Below are 24,239 nucleotides of genomic sequence, written 5' to 3'. Positions count from 1 at the left end.
AATCCTCGACATCCGTCATGCTTTGTCAATGTAGTCTCGCGTGATTTGTGCAGTGGGACCATTTGGCAATATCGGATCGTAGCCGTCCCTGGCTGAATTCCTCCGAGTAGCTATCTTTGCTTTACCAAGAAGAGCATTGACATCTGCAATCAAGGGACCTATCGCCCCACTTTCCCATGTGACCTTGCATTCATCTGTACAGAACCAAACAGTCTCTGCAGTTGCCCTGCAGCTTCTGATACTCCAAGTCCGTGAATCGCCGATACTTCGGGAAGTACTTGCTGCATAAGCGAAACACTGAGCACAGACCTCCCTGCGATAATCTTTGTAAATCACATGCGCAAAAGGAACTTCACGTGCAAAGATCTTGGTCCCCTGGGCAATGGGCTGGAAAGCAAAGAGAGAACGTCCCCCGTGCGGTGTGGTACGCAAGTCGATTAGCGGCCAAGTCATTTAAGATCGTTCTAGCTTCTATGCGCGATTGTAGCGAAGGAAGACACACCAAGGATAGCTGGCCGGGTGAAGTGGAAACTACTAATTCGCCGCTATTTTCTTCGTGTGTATACAATTCTTTGAAATACCATCAAGAAGGTTGAAAATTTGAAACCACGTCCAGGTGTCACGCGTCACGTTTTGGCTGTGACTTACGCTCTGCCAATTCTTCACACGAAGAGCAGGTTTTTCAATGCCGAAAAGCCGAAATCTACTGGCCTCGCTCGCACTGACAGCCAACCCCTAATCTCAGAGGCAGATCAATGTTCTTTTGATCCATCTGCCAGACTTGGGTGTGATCATGAGGGAAATCGATGATCGCTCCGAGAGTGATGGCATGATGTCACAATTTTCTCGAGAGCTTCACGGGGCCTAGACTGACTCGCGCTATCGGTTCCACTTCCCGCCCCAAGCTGACGCTTTGGTCCCACCAGTGCCAGCACAAACCTAAATAGACTATGACGTGTTCGTTCTAGCGATAATTTGCGAGAGAGGAAAGGAGACAAAATGAGACGAAGCTGAGTGGCTGTCCCGATATTCGACACAGTTGCTGATATCACAGTAAGTTCTAATTGCTTCCTTATATCAGGAGGTTCGACCGTCTAAACTTCGCCAAAGGCCCTTCAAAAGTGAGTGCAGGTAATGGGCTTGCGCCCAGATTTCGGACTTCGACAACTGACCAGATAGGTGATGAGCTCCAACAGCATGGAGTCCACGGCGTCGGTCCTCTTAGACTCGGCACCTGTGTAGCGTTCAGCGGGCTGCCAATCATATCTGTGGCATCCTCCAGATATGTCCGCATGCATCTTTGTAAAGGTACGCGGGAAGTGGCTATCTAGTATATAGCAAACGAGAGTCGGAGAACTAAAGTAACATACTTTACTCTCTCACTCACTCCATCATGACATCCACGTCGCAGCTTTGTCAGTCAAATCTATTCGAGAAACGCTCCGAGCTCCTCAGCCGCGACGCCCGAGTGGTCCTCTCGTACGAGAGAGCCAGGGCTATTGGCTTAGCGCACGGTGCATATGAAGCATTTTTGTTCATGGGACACATCTTGATCTCGTATTGCAGGCATTACTCTTCATGACACTTTGGATTTGACGCAAAAATTTTGGGACATGCACATTGATCCAATTGTGGTCCTAGACGGGGCTGCGTTCACGCTACTGATCATTCAGTACAATTTGGTCGCAGGAACGCTTGCACAATATGCTGCAACTACTAGACCTGATCTGGTTTCCCTCGTAGAGGACATTCTTCGATGGGATGTTATGTGAGCAAACCGTACATTCATCTTGCAGAAGCGCTACACGATCTCGTTGCAGTGGTCAATTCTGCCTTACCGAGCTGGGGAGAGGCCTAGACATCTTTCGAATGAAGACATCAGCGACACTTCTCCCAACGGGTCAATTCGATCTTCATACGCCGTTGCCCTCGGATGCCAAGTACGATACCAGTATATCCTTGAGAGCTGTTAATCATGGTAGCCCAGGTTCATGCCGCCAACTGTTCCAGTGAAAGGTCTTCCATGTGTCGCCATTGTTTTCGCACAACTGTACGTGAACGGCGAATGCCGTGGACCTCGACCGTTTCTTGTCAATATAAACGACGGATATCATATGTGCAACGGGGTGACTTCAAAGCGAGTGCCTCTTTAAATTTATTTCATCTATTTCAAACTTATTGCTCTATAACCAGGTTACTACCACCCAGAGGAGGCTCAGCTCCCGTCAACCATGCACTTACAAGCTTCCATCATGTTCGCTTACCACCTTCAGCCCTTCTCGGGGACCTCGACAAGTCCAACAGAATCCATCATGACTTTATGTCCTCTATATGGCGTGTTATGGTCGGGTCGCTAGCCATTGGCTCAATGGCAATACCTGATCTTCAGATGTCATCGTACATTGCTGGGCGTTACTTTCAGCGTCGTCATGTCACCAACGTGCATGGAAATCTTGTACCCATACTTTCATACCGGACGCAACAGCTCCCTCTACTACATGCCATTGCTCAGGCGTTCGTTCTAAGAGCGCTTTATAAATGGGCTATCGAACAGTTCATGGACAAGAATCTCGATGTCCGTGTGCGACATGGCGTCGCGGCTTGCTGTAAAGCGGTCATGGTTCAACACGCACAACTTGCAAATTATGCCCTGTCTGAAAGAATGGGAGCTCAAGGCCTCTTCGAATATAATAGGCTGTCCAATTTATATGTACGAACGCCTTCTCTTGGTCAGTCATGTTAGATCAAGAATTAACCTGTTTCGCAGAGCGAGATTAGGGGAGTTAGCATCGCTGAAGGTGACATTTTAGGTAGGCGACTTTTAGCCTTCTCCGGTGATATGACACTGACTAAAGATATCAGGGCTTTCTATGCGTCAGTGCAGTGCATCGATGTCTGCACAAGCTAAATACTTACAGATGAATTATAGGACTTGTGGAAGATACCTTGGGGCAAATGTACACGTTACCTCTCTCGACACACCCAGACAGCCCCCTTGCGTTGCACGAAATCTCGTTATTCGATGAGGCAACCGAGACGGTTTCCTCCTCATTCGACTTCACACAAGGGTTCATGCAATATGTGCAGCCGCGCTGTCAGCTGATGGTCGAATCCATGGGACATCGCATGGCCTATGACGCCGCTGTCGACCAAGGGATATCCCAGTCTCTCGTCGATCTGTATCTCATCAACGCGATCAAGACAGATGCTGCATGGTATGTAGAGCGTAGCATACTTACGCGACAGGCCATTATGCGTATGGAGGATACTGCTTTGTTGGCGGCTTTGCCTCGCCTGGACGAGTTGCTCGCTGCTATGGAGGTTGAGCCATACGTTTCGTCACCCATCATATCGGATGAGTGCTGGGAGAAATTTAGCAAGACGTTGCCTGTCTATAGCTCCCCTCAGGCTGAGGTGCTAGCGCAGTCGACTTTGGTTTCGGAGCGAGCTCGACTTTAAAGCTCTGGGTCACTATAGCATTGAATAAAGATATGATGGATATTTATAGGTGACAGTTCCTCATGATTAGCTAGTAATTTGTTTTTCTCCCCGTGTACTTTCGATGTCTGGGAAATACCCATGCCATGTAATACTATCCAGGACATAAACAAATAGATACTCGACCCATTGATATACACGTCGGACTGGTTGCTCAAGTTTTCGGGTGTAGTGTCGCACAACACTCGTTTATGTACGCAATTCTAGAGCTTTGATCTCCCTGAGGAAATATCGTATTTCCTGTTCAGGAAGTCGGCCATAACTCCTGCTGTATGAACAGTTAGATGGGAATCAATTAGTTTTTATGTCAACATACCAAGCTCTTCTGGAGACTCCTGAGGAATCTAAGGTACGATTATGTCAGTCATAGAAATAATTGAAGGCGAGATACCGACGAGATGGCTAGATGACTTAAAGATGATGTTGGATGAATTTGCAGGTCTGCGCCAAGCACGCTGCTTCCTCAGTTCCACTAGCATCGTCCTGTCGGGTAACGCCTATCAGTTAGTGAACTTCATTCCGCCACCCTGACTTACACATCCAGGCTTTCTTTTCCGGGAAGGATCCACAGTAGCTCAATCTTTTCGTCAAGCTTTTCCATCAATTCCCAGGTTTCACACCTAGCTCGTGGGTTCGCAGCGATAAGAGCCTCGTGAATTGGAGGCATTTTCAATCTGACACATCCGCTTTCATCCTCGTACAGTCCAAAATCAACATAGAGCCGAAGGACGTCAGGATGCCAAGCAGAGAACGCAGGTGAAGATTTAAAGGAACGCAGGGCGTCCTCCCTGTAATCATAGTCAGTAGTACTCTGATGCAAGAGTATTGTTAAATTTTAATCACCGTGATGGCCATTGATCGCGCCTTATCAAAGTAGCCCCAACCACATTCTGTGTGAGCTCCCACACAGATTCTTGGAAAGTATCAATTATCGCATCGACGAGTATCATCGAGGAGAACAAGGCAGGGAAATGCAACGCGGCTAACGTCCTGTGCAATATCGTGAGATTCGACAGGTTTCTGAACTGCGAATGACATACACCGAGCAACCTCCAAACGAGTGTCCTGTCACGACCAAGGTCCGGGAGGAGAAGCCACTCTTTTGGCGTGATTCACCAATGGATGCAGGAACTCGATGAAGTTGGATAGGGAGAGATGATGTTTCTACCTCTTCTGGCATATAGTTGATGAGAAAGTTTGCAATGTCTCTCGCATTGCCAGTCCAATCAACTGTTGTCAATTAATTCCAAGCGGAAGGTCTAAGAAACGATCTCTTACAGCTACCACTGAGATTCTGTCTGTTTAGCAGAGCAGAATCCCCATGTTGCACGGACTCCCATGACCAGATTTCATCTATGACGCCACAGGCAGCTAGGAGATAGCATAAATTGGTTTCACATATCTAACACACGATTAGATTCTCAGCATGCATGAAAAGGCATCACGAGACTTACTTCCTTCGGAAAACCCGCTCCGTGCACAAGGAACAAGGTGATCCCCTTCGTTCTGATTTTGGCCTCCTTGTCCTTTTTTACATATCGGTTGACGCAATTCCACAGTAACCTTTCGTCTGTGACCCCGGAGTAGCCGTCCTCACATAGCCGGGCCTGTTGTTCCATGAGTTCAACTCCTAAATTCTTGATATCCCTCTCGGATCTTCTTTTCGAAGAGCGAGGAAGTGGTTCTGGAAAAGGAATATCTGGGGTGACTCTGGGATTGGCTGCAGGTATGATATGCGTGCTGATCTTGTATGCACAAAGTAAGTCATCGGACCTAGGGTTGAAGGGCAAGGGCGAGACTTCGACGTGCCCTTCATAAGGCTTGAATGACACCCATGGACGGGGTTTCACGGTTGTCCGGAGTGTTGTAGGTGTATAGGGACAGGAGGAGGTCATGACTGTCGACGACTGCTGCCTGAAGCTCTCTTTTCTATTAATTTCCGGTTCAGAGAATACCAGATTGACCGTTATCTTGCAGAATCAGCACGGATTATATGCCGCTCGGTGATGGCTGTACCATTAAGCTGGGGGTCTTTCATTGTGACTGCCGTGACCGGACTTTGACGGTTCAGAAATTGTTCGAAGCAACCGAGCAAGGTCTAGTGAGGTCCAATTCATACTGATGTGACAGGCTACCAGAAGCCGAGTCAGAAAAAGCATTCCAGAAGTTCAGAACGGGAAATAATCACTCAGCTACAGTCGGATCTCAAATCCGTCAATCAGTGCGCTATAGTCACGCCCACACCCTATCCATCACAACCCAAAGATAGATATAAATATACCTAAAGAGAACGAGCTCAAGTGAGTTCTATAGTACATCAGTAAGGTGTGTAGTATGTGTATTAAGATATGACTTACCCCCAGCCGAGTATAAGAGGCTGGGGACAAGGTGATAAATGAGTGTAGCGAAAGTATCGCGCGTGGAACTACCTAATATGGTAAGTCCGCTGGCGTTGAGTGAGCGTTTGAGTTACAGCTATCTTCATATCAATAGGCCAGAATCTGGAAAATTCACTTAGCTGCTTTTGTTTCTTGTTGGAGCGACACCAAACAGAGGTGTACATAGGCATGCTCAGTTCTTATGATGTTAAGTTTAAGGTGTGTGTGGTTGACTATATATTATAGAGGGACTCTATGGAGCTGGATCTGTTTAACTGGTCACATCAGGAAAATAATGATATATTATAAGGGATCTGAGACAGTCACAAGCATTTGAGTGACAGACTGGAACAACATAAGGCTAGACCCGAATGATGGCAATGGCAATATATTCATACGGTGACATTTTTTTAACAGGTGCCTGAACACCAACAATTGACAAAACCCTCCTCCCACTAATTGTGGGAGTCGGGGATAGGCATTTGAGTGCTACTTTGTGGGTTGCTATGTGGAGTCATTCATTCACAAGAGATGGATTAAACACCTGTACTGCCATAGTTCTGGACATATGACTAACACAACCAGGTAGGGGTTGGTGATTGCAAGCCTTGCAGTGTAAATCGATGAATTGTGCATGGAATGCTGAAAATTGATTGTCAAACTTGTCTGTTACAAAACATGAGTTAACACATAGTATCTCTATAGTGATACATCAAATCTCAGACATCAGCAATGGGAGGTCACTGCAATAGTTCTACCCAACATTGCTTGATGAAGTTCCAGTGGGAGTCTTCAATGGCAGGGATATCTGGATGTTTAGGCTTGACACCCCTAAGGATGGCCATAACTACCTGATGATCACTGTGAATATTACAGTATTGCTGCTGGCCTGATAAAACCTGACAGAAATGAGAACAAGAGTGCTGTAAATATACACTTTTGACACACCAGGTATGTGATGCATCCAAAAGAATAAATATCACTTTCTAGTTTTGGTGAGCTAAACACATCACCATTATCTGGAACTTTGAAAAGCTCAGGCGCATCCCATCATGGGTTTGGCCTGGTATACGAGGTCCCGTTTAGGTTGGAACATGTAATCAAGAGCCCATAGTCAGTTACAAGAGCTCTTCTGTTGCTATTGATGAGTACATTGCTCTAAGAGGATGTGAGAAGTGTCACAAATCTGCATACCACACCGTTGCTTACACCTGAGAGATCTGCATGAGCCACTTCATTCAAGTGGACTATGCCCCATATATCAGCTTATCTTAATGCAATGTAAAAATAACATGGTACACAATATTGAAGACCAGCAGCTACATCAGCAAGCTGTTATGACACTCATGAGTTGTGGTGCAGTTATATCATTGGGGAAGACTTGCCAAGCTGAATTTGTGGGCCTGAGAAAGATTGTCATAGTTTCTATCAAGATATGTGCTTAAGGATCCATTGGACATCCAAGGAGTTATGATAGCTGCCACTGGACCAAACCCATAGGCAATCCTGCACAGGGTAAGAATGTTATCATGGTGCAGTGGTTTCCACCTGCAGAAGTCGTCCATCAATCTCTGCAAATATTTTCATATCATTATAGTAGGTGTTATACATTATATAGGCCTACCTTGTTGATGATATCCTTGAACTGGTTGTTGTGAATTTTGATCCTCACACACTTAATGGCCACCTTGAAACTTATCATCAGATGTCAGAATTTACCATGAAAATTATACCAACCTCCACATTGTCATCTCTTCCTGAGAATCTGCATTTCCATATGTCACCAAAGCTGCCCTGTGCAGTAGCATGAGTAAATTCCTTGACAATCTTTGTGGTAAGGTCAACCAGCTGGCATCTAGGTTGAGAATTTTGTCATGAGTCAGCCTCACTGGAGCCCTGTAAGAGACTATGCCCACTCACTCATTATCATTGGCATCTACATCTAGATGCATCAAGCACAATACTTTTATTTCAGATTGGATCTTCCACCATTTCTTAGGCATCACCTTCAAGACCCAGGTGGGAAGGAAACCCATTTATCGGACTGGGAGTGTGATAAAATTGGATCTTTATAGGCCAGTTGGAGTGACCACAAGAACAAGAATACTTACCAGACTTTACAAGATTCTTTGTTATGTGAGAGTTGTCAGGATCATGGTGAGGGGGAGCTCCAGGGAGGCCACTCTGTGCATTATCGGGAGGATTGTCAAACAGGCTAGGAAAATCTTAAAGCTCATGTAAGTGATGGTCAACAAGGTTTCACAAACTATGCAGGCTGACCCAATGAGGAAGGTCTACACATGACAAAATTGAGTACTTCATCTGCTGAAGGTTGAAGTTCGGGTCTGAATTGCAAGCACTTTTGAACAATGTCCCAATCCGAGTCCATTATTGTAGGATGGCTGTTAGGGTGCTGTGGGCTGCAACCTTGGGATATCATAACGATGATATGGTTGTTGGATTTGGTCTCAAACCAAGGGTGCCGACCTGAGAGAATCTTGTTCAATGAGGCCTCAGGAGGATATTTGGGATCAAAGAACCAGCTCACTTGAAGTGTCACACAACCAAAAGAGTAGATATTGGGTTTTTCCAAAGGTATGTCACAGACTTCTTCTGATAGGACAAGTTCTGGTGCTGCATAGCAGATTTGACCTGGGTGTATAGACGTTGCACCCAAGTGCAACTGGCTGAGAAGCGGCTGGACAATGGTGGAAAGACCAAAATTGATTAGCTTCACCTGACCTCCCTCATCAATCAATATATTTGCCTACAGGTTCATCAGTTCTCAAGAATGCCTCAGGAGCTCCAAGCTCACCCCTGTTATATCCCCATGCATGATATACACTGACAACAGTGCTACATAGTACCATACAGCACCACACAGTGCCACACAGCACCATACAGCACTGTAAAAGGGGGGACCTTAACTTAGGGTTTTGCTGATGCATCTTAAGAAAATATATGAAACTGATGGTACTGCAGTCCAGCACTGACATCCTCTAACTTCCAACTTCAGGTGAGTCTTGAGAAATGAAAGTATGTGATGAGAATTCTACTCACCATATGTGAATGGTCCAGTACTGTTAGATCACCATGATTAGATGCCAGGTAGGCATTCAACATGTCATTGGGAATCCATGGAGTTACTAAGCTGCACAACTCTGACCTCTGTCCAAATCCTGTCACTGTACCCAACAATGGTACAATATTGTTATGTTGTAGAATCATCAAAATGCCAATTTCTTGGCTAATTTTCTGAATGATCCAAATAGCATAAGTATCATGTCCCAGTATATGGGAACCTCATATTTCTTACCCTGAATATTCTCTCTGAATCATGACATTGCTCTGGATATCTGAAGGCCTTGACCACAACCTTATGTGTTGATCAATTGGTTGGCATAAGTCAGTACATGGTAAACAAGTGTAGCATGTGGACTGACGACAGCTGAAGTACCATTTGCAGTGTAATTACATTTCCATACATCGCCAAATCCACCTCTGCTAATGTGGTCCTGAGTTATTTGAGTGATAAAGGGTGTTAAGTCATCTGGCAAGTCCTCCAGCCTACATGGCAAGATCAGTAAAACAGATACTGAGTGTGGCACCAACAATGCGACTATACCCCATACTGCATCCAATTAGCAGCCTCTGTGAGTGATGGATGGTCAAAGAATGTGGATTGGATTCAATTGATAGTCCTAGTAGGTTGACTAGTAACTGGCTGGCCCATCAAGTTACCTATACTGCAGTGGAAGCAACCTTTTTGAACACAGAAAAGGTGTGACAAATGCGTGAAAAGTAAACAAGGGGGCCTTGTTTTCATACCACTACCATGAATGAAATTTCCCATGCTTAAAAATGTGGGCAAGGTTGAGCTGTTGTAGCTCACAGCACAATCTGGCCATATACCAAATCACACTATAACCTGTATAAACTGCAGATACAACGACAAAACCCTGAACTCCCAAAAACATCACTGACAGAACCACAATGAATGAAAGCAATGACATGAAGGAAACACAATGAAAACACCCATATGCACAGGCCAACAATAAATGGACTAGACTCAATTAAGGAATGACTAAGAAACCAGATAAACATCAAAACACCACCATAAAGACCACAGCATAGATATATACGTAAAAACTGAACACCACCCCCCCCCCCCCTACTAACTCATATCACTGCTAACACACCCCATATGAAACTCACAATCATCAGCAAGCACAGATAGACCACAGCCAACAAAAACCAAAATGAAACCAGCCACAATGCCCTCACCAACCTACTCAGGAGACCAAAACAAACGAAGATAACTGTACCAAGAAAAGGTATAAAGACCCTACCCCCCCCACCAACTTATCTCCCCATCCAACCAAAGATGAAAGAGAAAGAACCCACCTCCCTCAAGGCCATCTCCCAGGCCACTCACCCATACCCCTCCACCCCCCACCCACCATCTCAACCATCCTGGTCTAGGCCAAAATACTTCCCCCCTGACATCCTGCTGGAAGATGATCTGGAACATGCTATGGACCTAATACCATACATACCTGATCCCCCCCCCCCCCCACACCCTGCTCCTGACACACCAACCCCCTCAGGCCATACAAACTGTGTACACCCACTCAACCCTGACCTCCTGATATTCTGGGAATTCAGTGTTAAGACATCCAACCTGAGCAAAGATGAACCCCCATCCAGCAGTCTCGCAAACTCCATACACGCCCCTAGCAACCCTGCATCAGACCAAACAATAAATGACCCTATTAGCCCCACCACAGACCATGTCCCAACTCCCAAGGAACAATCCATCCTGGCACATCTAGCATTAGCAGACATGAATAGATCTGTGCTAAGTCAAAATAGTGTGAACCATGTTACCACCCTTCCCCAATTTACCCCAGCCCCAGCTGGAGGTTTTCTGACAGTGCACATATCACACTCTGTGCAAATTTTTGACCACCTCAATAACAGAGTCCTGCTTGCCTGGTTTCAGGTTGAACACCTGAAATTCATGGTCAGGGTATTTGACCACCCTGGGAAAGACGTAGCTGAGAGAGCTGCCATAATCATGGAACATATTCGTGCAAACATCACCATCATTGCAGAATCCATTCACCATGACACTCCTTCCATCTGCATCTCCCCCCTGCAACCCCAAGGAGGGAAAGGAGCAAAGAACCTCCCAAACAGATTCCTGGTTCACAGAGTCTCCAATGAGACAAGGGAACTCATTCTGAAGCAATGCATATGGTCCACAACAGACCTAACCTTTGAAGCTCTCTCCTTTAACTGTGCAAACCACCCAGAACTTCTTTTCGGTCTATCTGGCTTCATGACCCTAGATGCAGCCACCATCCTTCAAGCTGTCATGGAAACTTGGTTGCAAAATGAGATCCACAGCCACATTGAAAGCCTTTTCTCAAAGTGCGGCTTACCTGATGATGAGCTAATCTACAAAGCTACCTGAGACTTCATTGTGTCATGCCACATCGAGACCCTTGACTTCAAGATACCAGGAGGCCTCTCAGTCCCACACTTCAATATTTTCACAACAAGCCCCACCAATGACACAAAAACATGGACTGAACTCAAAATCTACCTAAGCTCCCTCATCTACCCTACCAACCTTGCTATAACCATTTAGTATGTTACATAAGCTACCTATTATTTTCACTCGTGCATAGCAAAGCTTGCTCCCTCAGTGACTTCTACCAAGATCACTGAGGTCAGTACCTTCTATTCATATAGTACATACTTATCTAACAGCTACTGCAGCGAGTATATGAGCTGCAGGTATATATATCAATATCAGTGACTTCTACCAAGATCACTGAGCTCATATACTCACTGTAGGTTATGAGCCCTGTGCTTGTCAACTAAAAACATAACCAAGTATATGAAAAATATAGCCTGCCATGTCCAGCTCTAACAGTAAACTCGGAGAAGATTTTCTATGTGTCCCAAAGCTTGCTGCAGATGGAGAAAATTGGATGACCTACAAAGATAGAATGCAATGGTCAGTAGATGCTTGTGGGTTCCTTGGTCACCTAGATGGGACCAACAAGAAACCAGTAGATACCTTGACATTATCAGGAAGAGGAGCATCATGGTCACCAAGTACGATGGATGAGGTCAGAGAACTCACTGCATACAAGACCGCACTGAAGGAGTGGCGCATGGGGGAGGCAATAACGAAGCAGCAAATTGCCAGCACAATCCCTGACTCTTTGTTCATCCAAGTCAAGGGCTTGGATACAGCACAAAAGATTTTCATGTACCTTTCAAATCTCTTCAAGAAGCATTCTCGTGTAGTCTCTGTTGAACTATTGTGAAAGTTACAAGATCAAAAATGCTCTGAAAAGGGTAACATCAGATTGTCAACTTGATTCATACAGTATGCCAAGGTGCATTCTGGACCCCCCCTCCCCCCCAACCCAAAACCCAAATATGCTGACTGCCTCACAGGACATGAAAGCTTTGGTAGCCTCAATGGCAATTGCCAACAGCAGAGACCTATTTAGGTCAAAGACTTGCCATGCTGAGAAGCTGAAGCCACCACTGGATGAGTAAGGTGATGGGACACCCACCTCTGAAAGCATGAGAATATGTCCACCATGGTTGCCTGGGATATGACAACCCTCTCTTCCCAATGGTTGTTTCGGAAGATGCTGACAACTTGACCACCCCCTCACAAAACACCACAAACACTCCCCCCACACAGTAGCATTCCTGGTCCTGGTTTCCCCCCCCTCCCCTGAGAAGCAGAGAGGATGGACTTCAAGCCACTGGGCCCACCCTCAAGGATGCTACACAAGAGTTCAGAGGTGGAAACACTCCTATGGCACCCAACCTGGCACCACAAAATTCTACACAACCCAATAATATCAATGAAAATCGACCAAAAATCAAAAAGAAAACTAGATCAAACCTCCATATCGCATCCCTAAACATGAAAGGTAGAACATCCACACAACTAGACAATAACACAATTCCAAAATGGTCAGTTATAAAACAAGTAATGAGAGAAAAGAAAATTGGCATATTATGCCTACAAGAAACACACCTAACCCAAGATCATGAGAACCAAATAAACACACTATACTCATGCAGACTAAAAGTAATCAACTCCAGAGACAATGAATGCCCTGGAACATCAGCTGGAGTAGTGTTCATTCTAAACAAAGAATTAACAAATGCCAACAACATCGAGTTCAGAGAAATCATACCAGGGAGAGCACTAATCCTGAAAACAGAATGGCACAACAACAAAGAACTCAACATACTCAATATCTACACCCCAAACAATCCAACCAAACACAGTAACTTCTGGACAATGATCAAAGACTCAGAAACCAGAAGAAACACTCAACAGATAGACCTCATGCTAGGAGACTTCAACCTAACAGAGGACCCACTAGATAGAGCCCCTGCATGCCCAGACAACAAAAGCGTGATTGATGCCCTGAGAGATCTAAGAGAAAAGTTAAACATACATGACACCTGGAGAAAAATGCACCCAGTATCCCATCTCTTCACATTTTACAGCAACACCAACTCATACTTGAGACTTGATAGAATATACTCATCCCCAGTGCATGATAAAAGCCTACATGACTGGTCAACATGTACATTAGCCATCCTGACCACAAAATGATACTAGTTCGATATGCACCCCCAAATATGCCACACATAGATAGTGGGAGATGGTCCTGGCCACTAGGTCTCATAAATGACAAGAAACTAATAAATAATATAAGCAATCTGGGGAAAACAATGTAGGGAACGAGAATCCTCTAGGCATACAGTGGCTCAAAAAACTGTCCACATGTTTTGACATTTTTCACTATCTATGATATTGTGTGAGAACTCACAAATGGCTCAAGGACATGCTTATACCACATTGTGGTATGGCTTCAGGGCTCAAATGAAAGCCCTGAAGCCATACTACAATGTGGTATAAGCATGTCCTTGAGCCATTTGTGAGTTCTCACACAATATCATAGATAGTGAAAAATGTCAAAACATGCGGACAGTTTTTTGAGCCACTGTAGATGTATCATATGACATATAACATCTAAATTTGAAGCATGTGGCTATCAAACCTTCATGCTCATCATTACTAACTATCAGCTTGAGAAAATAACATTTAATCATATTGCTGCTATACTATCAGCAGAAGAATGACCATGGGTCAAAGTGTGATGTGCATGCCACCACATGGAGGAGCATTGAGTAGGTCTCTTGTATTATCAGTAGAATGTGAGGGTCCCTTGCTAGACACCACTGCCAATGCATCACCCTTCTTCTTACAGGGACCATGCTTTATATCCTTATCAGTGTGTTCCCTCCTTGATTTCTTGGTGACCTGCATAGGTGCCCCATCCATTGTGAATACCACACTTCCAGCTGGTGTTTCTGAAGGTACCTTGCATTTCTGGGTCTGTGTTAGTTCAGGAGCAGCAATGGAGGCATCACAATCTGATGGCTGCAAAGGAGGGTTGGCAGGGCTCTTGGGTACTGAATTGGACAGTAGCTGGGGACCTGGTGCATTGTTCTCCCCTTCAGCAATGAGGTCTTCTTTGTCAGTGTCATGAAGGGTGCTTGCCAAAGCAAGAACATCAGTGAAATTTTTCACCTCCCAAGCTTTGTACTCTTCATCTGAGAGCTTGCAGAAACATGAAGCATTGGAGTCCCAGGCATTATACAATACCTGGAGTTCTGTGAGAGAATTAATATTGCTAGGTGCAATGAACTTGCTGAGTGGCCAGTTGTCAAGGACAAAGTGGTATTTTTGTGTAATATTCCTGTTGAAGTTCTGATAGTACATCCTCAATACTTTGAATGGAGCTGCTGCTCCTTCTGTAAATTTAAATCAACATGCAAGAACTTGTTGAGCCTTTGTAGCGCAACTCACAACATTTTTGCATGATCAAAACCTGATATTTTTTCTTCAATGCCAATAAATCCTGTATATGAGTCTTTGCAAGGCCTGGCCAATGAAAAAAAAACAATATCAGATCATCAGATCAATAAACAATGGAATGAAGACACGAACCTTTGACACCTGAGATACAAAATCCTTCTACATAGAATGCACTGTCTCCGACAGAAGTCCTGATAGAAGAATCAAAGAAATTGACAGTACAGGCAGTTTGAAAGACATGAGGTCAATTGAAGTGGTCAACATTTGCATGGACTGCAATAAGAAGGATCTCTTGTTGAAAAAATCTAAACCTACCTTGGAAGGCTTCTATCTTTAGTCATCATTCCAGCACCTTCCAATGGCATTGTAGGCACAATTCCAGACCCTTCCATGGAACCTGATATATTTTTGGCACTTCAAAGGACCCAATGATAATTTTAGCTGCGTCCAATCAGCTTCCAAGCTTCTGATTATGAGTCAGCCACCTTTCACTGGTTAATTTCAATAGTGTTCTTATCTATGGGACTCATCTATCATCTAGTTTCTTTCTCCATCTCAAGTCCATTTGAAGTTGATACTGTACATATTGTTCACCATGGTGCTGCCACACACTCATGCACTGCAGCTGCAGGCACCAGCTGGTACCTCATCTGGCCCAAATCCAAATGAAGTATGGTGTAGATATTGTACTCAATCCTTCATGTCTTGGGGCATTACATCTCATGAAAGGAGTTGTTTGCAAAAGCAGGAGAAAAAGGAGGTTAAGGAATTTGCAAAGCTAGCTATAAGAGCAGTTGAAGCACAATGAAAAGGTATGTGTTAGCTACATTCTCATTTAAAATTTTAACATTCTGATGTGCTATCTGAACCTGTGAACCTGGATCAGAACAGCGCAAAAAGCACCATCACAAGGCACAAGATGCAGCTAGCCTGAGTGCTGTCTCACAGCCACTCCTGGGTCAGCCAGGAGGAAAGGGTCTAGCAATTGATGAATAGTCAGCAATAAACCGTCAGTAAAAGTTAGCAAATCCGAGGAATGACTGGACTTCCTTCACTTTCATGGGAGTTTTCCATTCGGATATACCTTTTAATTTGGCGGGGTCCATGGCGATAGAACTGGGTTTAATAATCATGCTGAGGTATTCAATATTGGTTGCATTGAAGGTACATTTTTCAGGTTTGAGGTGCAGGAGGTTGTCACGGAGTTGTTGGAGTACTTTGTGAGTTCTAATACGGTGGGTTTCGTCGTCCTTTGAGAAGATTAGTATATCGTCCATGTAAATAATGATCCACCCTTCTTGGATCATGTCTCCGAACAGGTCATACCTGGAAATGAAGCAGCTGATGAGCAGGCCAAGAGAGTGGCCAGAGGAGAGAGTAATACACCCAGGGAGCTTCCAAAGACCCTCCTCACCACCAGAAACAGCATCAAACTCACCCTACCAATCAGCAAGTCAGCACTGAAGCAGCAATTCCAAGAAGAGATCAGAGCTGAAGTGGCAACCATCATGAAGGACTTACCACACTATGAATGCCTCCATGAAATTGACAAGAACACCCCATCAAAACACTTCTCCATGCTAGTTGAAAAACTCCTGTGACACCATTCCTCTTTACTCTTCCAACTACACACAGGCCACACACCTTTGAACAAGCACATGCACCAGATAAAGAAGGTCCCCAGTCTCACATGCCAGCAATGTCATCGCCATGAAGAAACAGTCCATTATTTCCTACTTGCCTGTCTGAAATACACCAGACAATGACTTGCACTCCAAAACGAGATAGGACCCCAAGCCAGCCACCTCAAGAACTTGCTAAGCAACCAAAAGTGTATAAAACCCTTACTCCACTTCATAGCAAGTACACACAGTAGAACACACCTTTGGAGATGTCATACCCCCTGCAGATGATGAAGCAGAAGAATAAGCCCCAAAATATCCCTATCACCTTTAGTTGGCTTTACCCATCCTCATGCCACACCTGGACCAATGAACACACACCACATGATATTTCCCCAAAACAAATGTAAATGAACAAGTATATACCTGTATGTTTTGTCTACCATAGGGCATCACCCCAATGGACAATAAACAATGATTAAAAATTAAAAAAAAAGCTCAGGGGAGTTTGCCCATGTATCACATGTGTCAGTGAAATCTGCTGGGTCATGATTGAGATCATCAAGAATGTCTACATTCAAGTCATCAGGATCATCATCTGCATCAAATCCCTCTCCCAGATGCATAAGAGCAGACCAAGTGAATCCATCTATCTGGCCTTGGAGACAATTGTGTTGCTGGGCAATGTCTAATCCCTGTGTCTCTGTAGTTCTTCTTCCAATTCTTTGGAGCTCAATGACCAATGCAATTTGAGCCTCTTCAATTGCCAACCCCATTGATATCCATGTTGCCACTGATCTGCAAGCAGGTGCTGCATTACAGGCATTACCCTCCTCCAGCAGCCTAAGCTTGATCTCCTTTTTGCTCAGTGCTGAGTGCAACAATTAATTCTGACTTCAATGAAGCCAAAGTCAACTTACCCTTCTTGATATTAATCTCATATACATCCATCACTACAGGATTATTTATTCTGCTAGACTGAGCAATCCTCTCGCTGGCTAACCATTCTTTCTTTGAAGCTGCAGGTGCTGCTTCATCAAGTCTGTCAAAAACCTTTTCACTTTCAGCAATGACATTCTCCACCTGCTTGTATTTACAGCAAAGAGTCCTTTTCATGTGGATCATCTTGCAGAAATTGGAATCATTCATCTGATAATCAAGACATTCCTTTTGATGCAGGGATGACATTCCCCAAGCAGCAGGGGAAATCAGGTTGAGATGTGACCATGGGATCTCCATGATCTCACCATCAATCTGACTGATGCCTTCAATAAAATTTGATGCATATTGGACATAGCAGCTGTCCTGATGTCTGTGGACATGCCACAACCCAATTCCAGGAATGATGGTCAATTCTGGAACCATTTCAAGAAATTGGCTTTGATCCACCCGAACCCAAAAGTGCTTGTTGTATTGACAGTTGATGTCATAGAAGGTGACAGCCCCAGTGATGCCTTCCATGTTGTGCTGGGCAGCCTCACAAAGGGCATAATCCATGTTCATTTGTCTGCAAATGATGCATCGTTAACTCTAGACCATCTCTGTGTGCTAGTGTACTTATTACTATATAATTAAACAGACTTGATCAAGGCAAATGTAGAATGGCATTGTCATATCCGCATATCCAGATCTCAGATCCGACCCTTATCTCATCTCAGATCCACATCTTATCTCTGATCCTATCCACATCTTATCTCCCTCCAACATCTTGTCATTCAATCTGTCCACTCATCTGGTCCAGTCCACAACTCATCTGAATCCACAACCAGCGCTCATCTCCTTTTGGTAACCCCCTAACTCTGGTGTTTCAGTTATCTGTATATCTGTCCTGCTCCCTTATCCGCTACCTATGTTTCATTTCTGTTTCATGATTTGTGATCTGTTTCTACTTACCAATAGACTATCCACATGCTTCATACATAGCCTCAGACTTTGCTGATTGATCATTCTGTTAGATACCTATAGTATATAACCTCCTGTAACTTTCCATAGTACCTCAGTTTGAATATCATCTTAGTTCTACTCATTCCCGTCCTCCAGACTTGAGTATCTCCACTCTCATCACCCTCTGAGACTTAGGATTGATTCCTATAGTCTATCCATATCTGCCTCTGTCTCCAACAGTCTATTACCATTAGTTTCTAGTCTGGACTCATCCGGATTAGCCCTATGATACCTATCCCACATCTGGAAGTCGTCCAGATCCGTTATGCTACTTGTCTGACCTTCTGGACGTGTTAGTCTTGCCTTCCTGAAATAAGGGGCAATACTCAGGTAAGGGGCACAGCACACGAACTGAGGCCGAAGCCCTTTGGATCCAGTTATCCCTTGAGTACGACCTTAACACAGGCTCAAGCTAGTCTTCATGCTTGCCTTCTTCAAATAAATCCCACCTATCTGTGAGGACCAGACATTTTTTGCCATCATGACCAAGGTGTATGACAAGTCCAACATGAGTGAGACAACTCTGCTTGAAGAATTGACCATTCCATTGACTGATCCAGTGGAAAGGATTGCAACAATGTTGACTCCTGCAACAGCCAGTGCAATATAGTGGCTCCCCAAGGCAATCTTGACATTTGTAGACCCTATCCTGGTTGCAGACAATGCATCTCCTATCTTCTGGTGGAGCTTCTCAATCCAGGAGGTGATGCAGATACTATTCCTGCCTTGGCAGCCATTGTCTGAGGTAATCATTCTGACTCTGCATTTTTTATGCTCAGCTACCATTTGAATGACAATCCAACATTTTACATGAACTTGCCATGGTTTTTGGGAGTTGCAAAGGCTCAAATGAGCCTTGGTCATGCTCATAAGCATTGTCAGGAAAGTCTTCCCAAGGAGGTGGTGCCTCAACTGGCTGAAGTGTTAGTGATTCTGGGGAAGAGTTAGGCATGGACCCATAGGCATGTCATTTTGTGCTAGCAAGTGGGACCTTAACCCAAGTTTTCCTACCTTTGCTCCCCCTTGTTTCTACCCTGTGGGATTTTTGCAGTGGGGTGCATCTACCTATCTTCATCTTATTTTCTGATGTTGCAAGCAAAGCATTAGCTCAGGAAGGTCAAATGAATTGTTATTGCAATACGATGTTATGCAGTCTTGATGCATCATTACAAATTCATTTCCACTAATGGTATTGCATCCAATATGGGTCAATTAACCAACTGTTAGGCTTTGCTCAAAGTTCAACTTGTCACCATTATTACTTCCAACTTGCTTATCTTCAGCCCATTCTGCAATCTCATTCACCATGGCAAGATCAGGTCACTCCACTCAGTTGACTTCTGGAAGACATAGGGCATGTCAATCACAGACACAGAAGCTCATGGAAAATGAAATTTTGGAGTTGAAGAACTACCTTCCTGAGTGGACTTCAGCAAAAAGGAAAGAGAAGTGGGCAGTTTTCACTGCCATAGCTAGGGCTGCCAGGTTATTTGCTCCTAAGGTCGACCAAGCACAATGGAAAAAGAGGAAGCAGGTGATTCATCCTTGCTGTGTTGAAAAACTAAAATTTTAATATCTTATTCTTCCATCAATGCTCAGATATACAAGACTTGGTTGTTCAACAACAGGAAAAAGAAGGAAAGGAAGGACATGATAAAGTATGAGAGGAAATGGATGCCTAGGATGGTGATCTACCAGTGGAACCAGGAAGAGGTACTAAAGAGGATCAAGGACAAGTCCAGGGCAAAGCTAGGAGGTCCTGGTATGTTCAAGCATTATCAGGCAGCTGTAAAGAGAGTCATGGCTGAATTGTCTGATGACAAGTTGGAGAAGGCAAAGGAAACAGCTGAAGAATGGTCCAACAACTTTCCTCCCAAGATACAGGCACAAGTCACTTGTAAGAAGGGACCTGCATATATGGAGCACTTTTCAAAGGAGATGTGGAGGCAATGCAGGATGAGAGTATTTGTGATGTCAGCTTGGAAGAATGAACAGGGAGAGGTGCTATTCAGGATGTAAGTGAATTTTGTTGGCTATCACAGATCTTCAATCTCAATACATTTCATGCAGGCATGATGATAATGAGGTATTAGGAGATGGGGACAGCTTCATGAAGATGAAGGACTGGGAGGACATCGAGCCAGTTTGGCAGGAGTATGCACAGGAACAGTTCAGTGAGTATTTGAACTCTGGCTACTAGAAGGAATTTGTTGATCATTGTGATGATAGGTGCCAGGGCACAGGATGGAGGATGACAGATGAAGGGAGGTTGAAAAAGAATCAGAAAGCCTGCTTTTGAACTGGAAACCAATGGAGATGGGATGCCATTGCTTCTAGACATCACCAAAACAAAACTCAAGGAGGAGAAGGCCATAGTGAGGGCATTTCTTACATCGCACTATCATGAGTCTATCATTGCAACACCTGAGAATGTGTTGAATGCATGGACACAGGGATCTGTTCTGGGATTGATAAGGCAGTCATGCCATGGAGTGCCATCATACAAAGTCAGGATGACTTTGTGGCAAGAAAGTATGTTCCATCAGAGGTGGACTTGAAGAAGCCTTTGAAGTTGCAAAATTGGGACACTATGGCCTTACTCAATTTCTGGCATGCTCAGCAGGAGAAAGGCAAAGGTCTAACATTCCTGTTCAAAGCATAGAAGAACAAAGATGGAGACATGGTAGCATTGGTTGTATCTGGGAATTCACCTTTTCATTGGACTCCTAAAGTCAGAAAGCAGATGATCTGAAGGCCTCAGAATTCATCAACTGACACCAAGAGTCATCCTGGGAGTAATCCCAAGAGTGACTCTCATCACATGAAGGATGATGCTGATGATGACATGGCCAATGGTAGATCCCTGCAAAAGAGACCCAGAAGAGAGCCAGGTCCTTTGACAGCACATGAAGGGACAGCAGTCCCACATACAATTCCAAAGCCTTGCCTGGTCAAGCTGGCAAAAACTGGTGCACTGCTGACATTGTGAATGGGTGACCTCCTGGCTTGGTTGACTGACAGAGTCACTAGCAATGTTGAGGAGGATGTTGCAATGGAAGGAGGGCACACGTCTCTGGCACCAAAGAACATGCGGGGAAAAAAAGCAGCAATTGAGCCATTGGTGAGAACAACCCAGAGTAAGTCAACACAATAGCCATCAGACAGTACCCCTTGAGTGACTAGAGCAAGGAGAAAGAAGTAATGGACTTATACTACACTGGCTGCCTTTATGTACATGTCAATGTTATTCAATCTCTATGGCTCACTGAGTCCCAAGAGTTGAACATGAAAGTTTAATTCTTGCTTTGGCCCACTGAGTCCCAAGTGTTGAACACAGAAGTTTAATTCTCACTTTGGCTCACCGAGTCCTGAGTGTCAAACACCAAAGTTCAATTCTCGCTTTACTGAGGATCACTGAGTCCTGAGTTTAATCATTGAATCAGACTTGGGACTCAGTGATCCTCAGTAAAGCAAGAATTGAACTTTAGTGTTCAACACTCAGGACTCAGTGAGCCAAAGTGAGAATTAAACTTCCATGTTTGACACTTGGGAATTCCTGAGCCTCAAGAACTCAATTGGAAATGGAAGAGGAATGTGTCGCAAATTCAGTTGTTTACATGATGTGGGTATGTTAATGAAAATTCAGAAGTCTACATGTGATTTGACTACTATCAGAAACTCGGTAATTTACATTTGAATTTGATCCTCAAAATGATTGATCAGGGAATCCACTATCTTGAGCATTTTGATGCTCATCTATTAAGCTCTTTGCAACCTCTGGAGGTCTGTATCAGCTCTTCTGAGTTTGTTGGAAGTTTCTGCCCAAGCTGTCTGGAAGGGTCATTCAGCCTCAAGTGACAGTGGAATGGAAGGATCAGGAAGATCCCCAGTATGTTATTTGTAATCACTGAGTCAATCTTGAATGGATTGCACTTGCAGAAAAATTAGCCCAAAGATAAATGATCTACTGTGTCAGATACTCACACCTGGTGTGTTCATATGACCCAAATGGTCAGAACTCCCAGACTATCAAACATAAATCTTCATTAGTGAGTTCCGACTGTTGTAAATGAAGTTCAGTAGATGTTTTGTCTGCTTGAGAGATACATTAAGTATCTATAATCCTCTGGAATGAATGGACTCGCATGACATAAACACTTCTGATGCAGCTGGAGCATCAATCTTAGGATCAGCAGAATCTGGCAACTTGTCAACATCAATGATATCATCCTCAGGCCCAAGGTACAAGTCTGGATCAATGGGAATACCTGGATGATCAGCTTGAGCTGGAGGTGATTGATCTGCAAGGGTTTAGTGAGCATGCATGGTGATCCTTGATCCTAATGAATGTATAAACTTACTGGTGACACACACGAAGCTTGTTTTGTGCATGGTCATGACCATATTATGATTTATGTTGATTTATGTTACTCTTTATTTCAAACTATGAAGTCACTTGAACTTTTCTATGCACAACATTAATTTTATTTGGACATTTCAAAGCATGTTTCACCAAGAAATGGCTTAGCTGTCCATGTAAAGTACTTATTATGCCACTTATCTTTCTTGTATATGAAATAAACATGTGTTGACATTCTATGCCACTTTACAAATATGTTTCAACATTTTATGCCACTTTATTTTGTATCTATGTATCCAAAGCTGTGAAACCTGACAAATTGATACTATGATTAGAAAGATGATGATTGGTAAAGCACAACAACAAGCCAGTGCTAACACAGCCCTTACCAAGCATTATTACAAAGCATGGCAGTGTTATGGTCTTAACACAGCCTTTGCCAAGCATTCTATAGTCCTTTCTCATAATGATTCATACTGACTCAGTATGACTCAATATGACTCCAATTTAATTTAAGTACATTGGTAATCAATAGCATAGCCACTAGTATAGTAGCATATAAGGGGCTCATTTTCCCCTCTTGTGAAGTAATCAATTTCATTCCCAAGTATTAATCATCCAATCAGAGTGAGACAAAGTTTAGGGGAATCAAAGGAGGATTAGTGCATACACCCCTAAGTTTCTTTACCCCTATTATCTAAGTGAACAAATAAGTGACAACTAGGAGAAATATTAGCTTATTTACTCCATTCTTTTACCACATTCTTCACATATTATTCAGAAGTATTTGAGGCCACACACTTGAGCCATATTTGATTACACAAGTAGTATTCATTCTAGCTCTCTTTTAGACACAGGAAAAGTTCTGTGGGGAGAATCACACATATTATTCATCAATAAGGAAAGACAAATAAGACCTACAATCAATCTGTCAATGAATATTAAGAGCTTGGCCACTTAAGACTACATCAAAGAGTGTACTCTGTTCTGGACTGTGTCATACTCATAGTGAGTGCCTGAGCAGCAGAGAGTTGGATTCAAGGCCACATATTGGGACAATTTCACTAGTGAATTTGATCTCCATTGCTGAAGATAAGTAAGAAATATCCACAGGGATATATTATAGCTCTAGTCATTACATACAGCTGCAACATATTATTCTGAAGGTCATAGCACTGCATCACACCAGTTACTGACTTTACTTGAGATCATAGTACTGCTTCAAGCCAGTTATTGATTTCCACACTTCTTTGTCCATTTTACGTCACTAGTGTTCACTTGAAAAGTTCAACAAAAAAAACCTTGTCCCCCACAAATGACTACGTTATCAACCATTGGTATTTGTCTGAACCGTTGACCACAGAAGGATAGTGAATTTGGTGACTTTTCTGCCTTTCACATCCTAGTAAGACACCACCTCCATTGGGAATATTATCCCTCCTGGCCCATTCATCATAGTCAGGGATATTTTTACCTTTGGCCCATGGTCCACTGGCCCATATCAT

At 43.8% G+C, this 24,239-nt stretch overlaps 5 protein-coding genes across 5 annotated transcripts; 1 reads left to right on the top strand and 4 right to left on the bottom strand.

The window, feature by feature from the left end:
* Positions 1 to 249: 249 nt before the first annotated feature.
* Positions 250 to 423, bottom strand: BJ212DRAFT_1218417 (uncharacterized protein; the record flags this gene model as incomplete). Its single annotated transcript, XM_041329335.1, has 1 exon — positions 250 to 423. A coding segment is annotated over one exon (174 nt), but the record flags the coding sequence as incomplete, so codon positions are not given.
* Positions 424 to 11,800: 11,377 nt separating this feature from the next.
* On the top strand, positions 11,801 to 12,217 carry BJ212DRAFT_1288216 (uncharacterized protein; the record flags this gene model as incomplete). Its single annotated transcript, XM_041332027.1, has 1 exon — positions 11,801 to 12,217. The coding sequence occupies one exon, from the start codon at positions 11,801 to 11,803 to the stop codon at positions 12,215 to 12,217; it is 417 nt and encodes a 138-aa protein (XP_041185712.1).
* Positions 12,218 to 17,113: 4,896 nt separating this feature from the next.
* Positions 17,114 to 17,579, bottom strand: BJ212DRAFT_1216340 (uncharacterized protein; the record flags this gene model as incomplete). The annotated part of the gene is made up of 2 exons (XM_041329308.1): positions 17,114 to 17,301; positions 17,351 to 17,579. Coding segments are annotated over 2 exons (417 nt in total), but the record flags the coding sequence as incomplete, so codon positions are not given.
* A 63-nt stretch (positions 17,580 to 17,642) lies between these two features.
* BJ212DRAFT_1212413 (uncharacterized protein) lies at positions 17,643 to 17,861 on the bottom strand (the record flags this gene model as incomplete). The annotated part of the gene is made up of 1 exon (XM_041329255.1): positions 17,643 to 17,861. A coding segment is annotated over one exon (219 nt), but the record flags the coding sequence as incomplete, so codon positions are not given.
* A 925-nt stretch (positions 17,862 to 18,786) lies between these two features.
* Positions 18,787 to 19,014, bottom strand: BJ212DRAFT_1288233 (uncharacterized protein; the record flags this gene model as incomplete). Its single annotated transcript, XM_041332028.1, has 1 exon — positions 18,787 to 19,014. A coding segment is annotated over one exon (228 nt), but the record flags the coding sequence as incomplete, so codon positions are not given.
* Between the last annotated feature and the right edge of the window lie 5,225 nt (positions 19,015 to 24,239).

The sequence above is a fragment of the Suillus subaureus genome (genome assembly GCF_016647635.1).
Source record: "Suillus subaureus strain MN1 chromosome Unknown BJ212scaffold_148, whole genome shotgun sequence".
NCBI classification, from domain to species: domain Eukaryota; kingdom Fungi; phylum Basidiomycota; class Agaricomycetes; order Boletales; family Suillaceae; genus Suillus; species Suillus subaureus.
The sequence above is the reverse complement of the archived record's forward strand: the minus strand, read 5'-3'. Positions and strand labels throughout refer to the sequence as shown.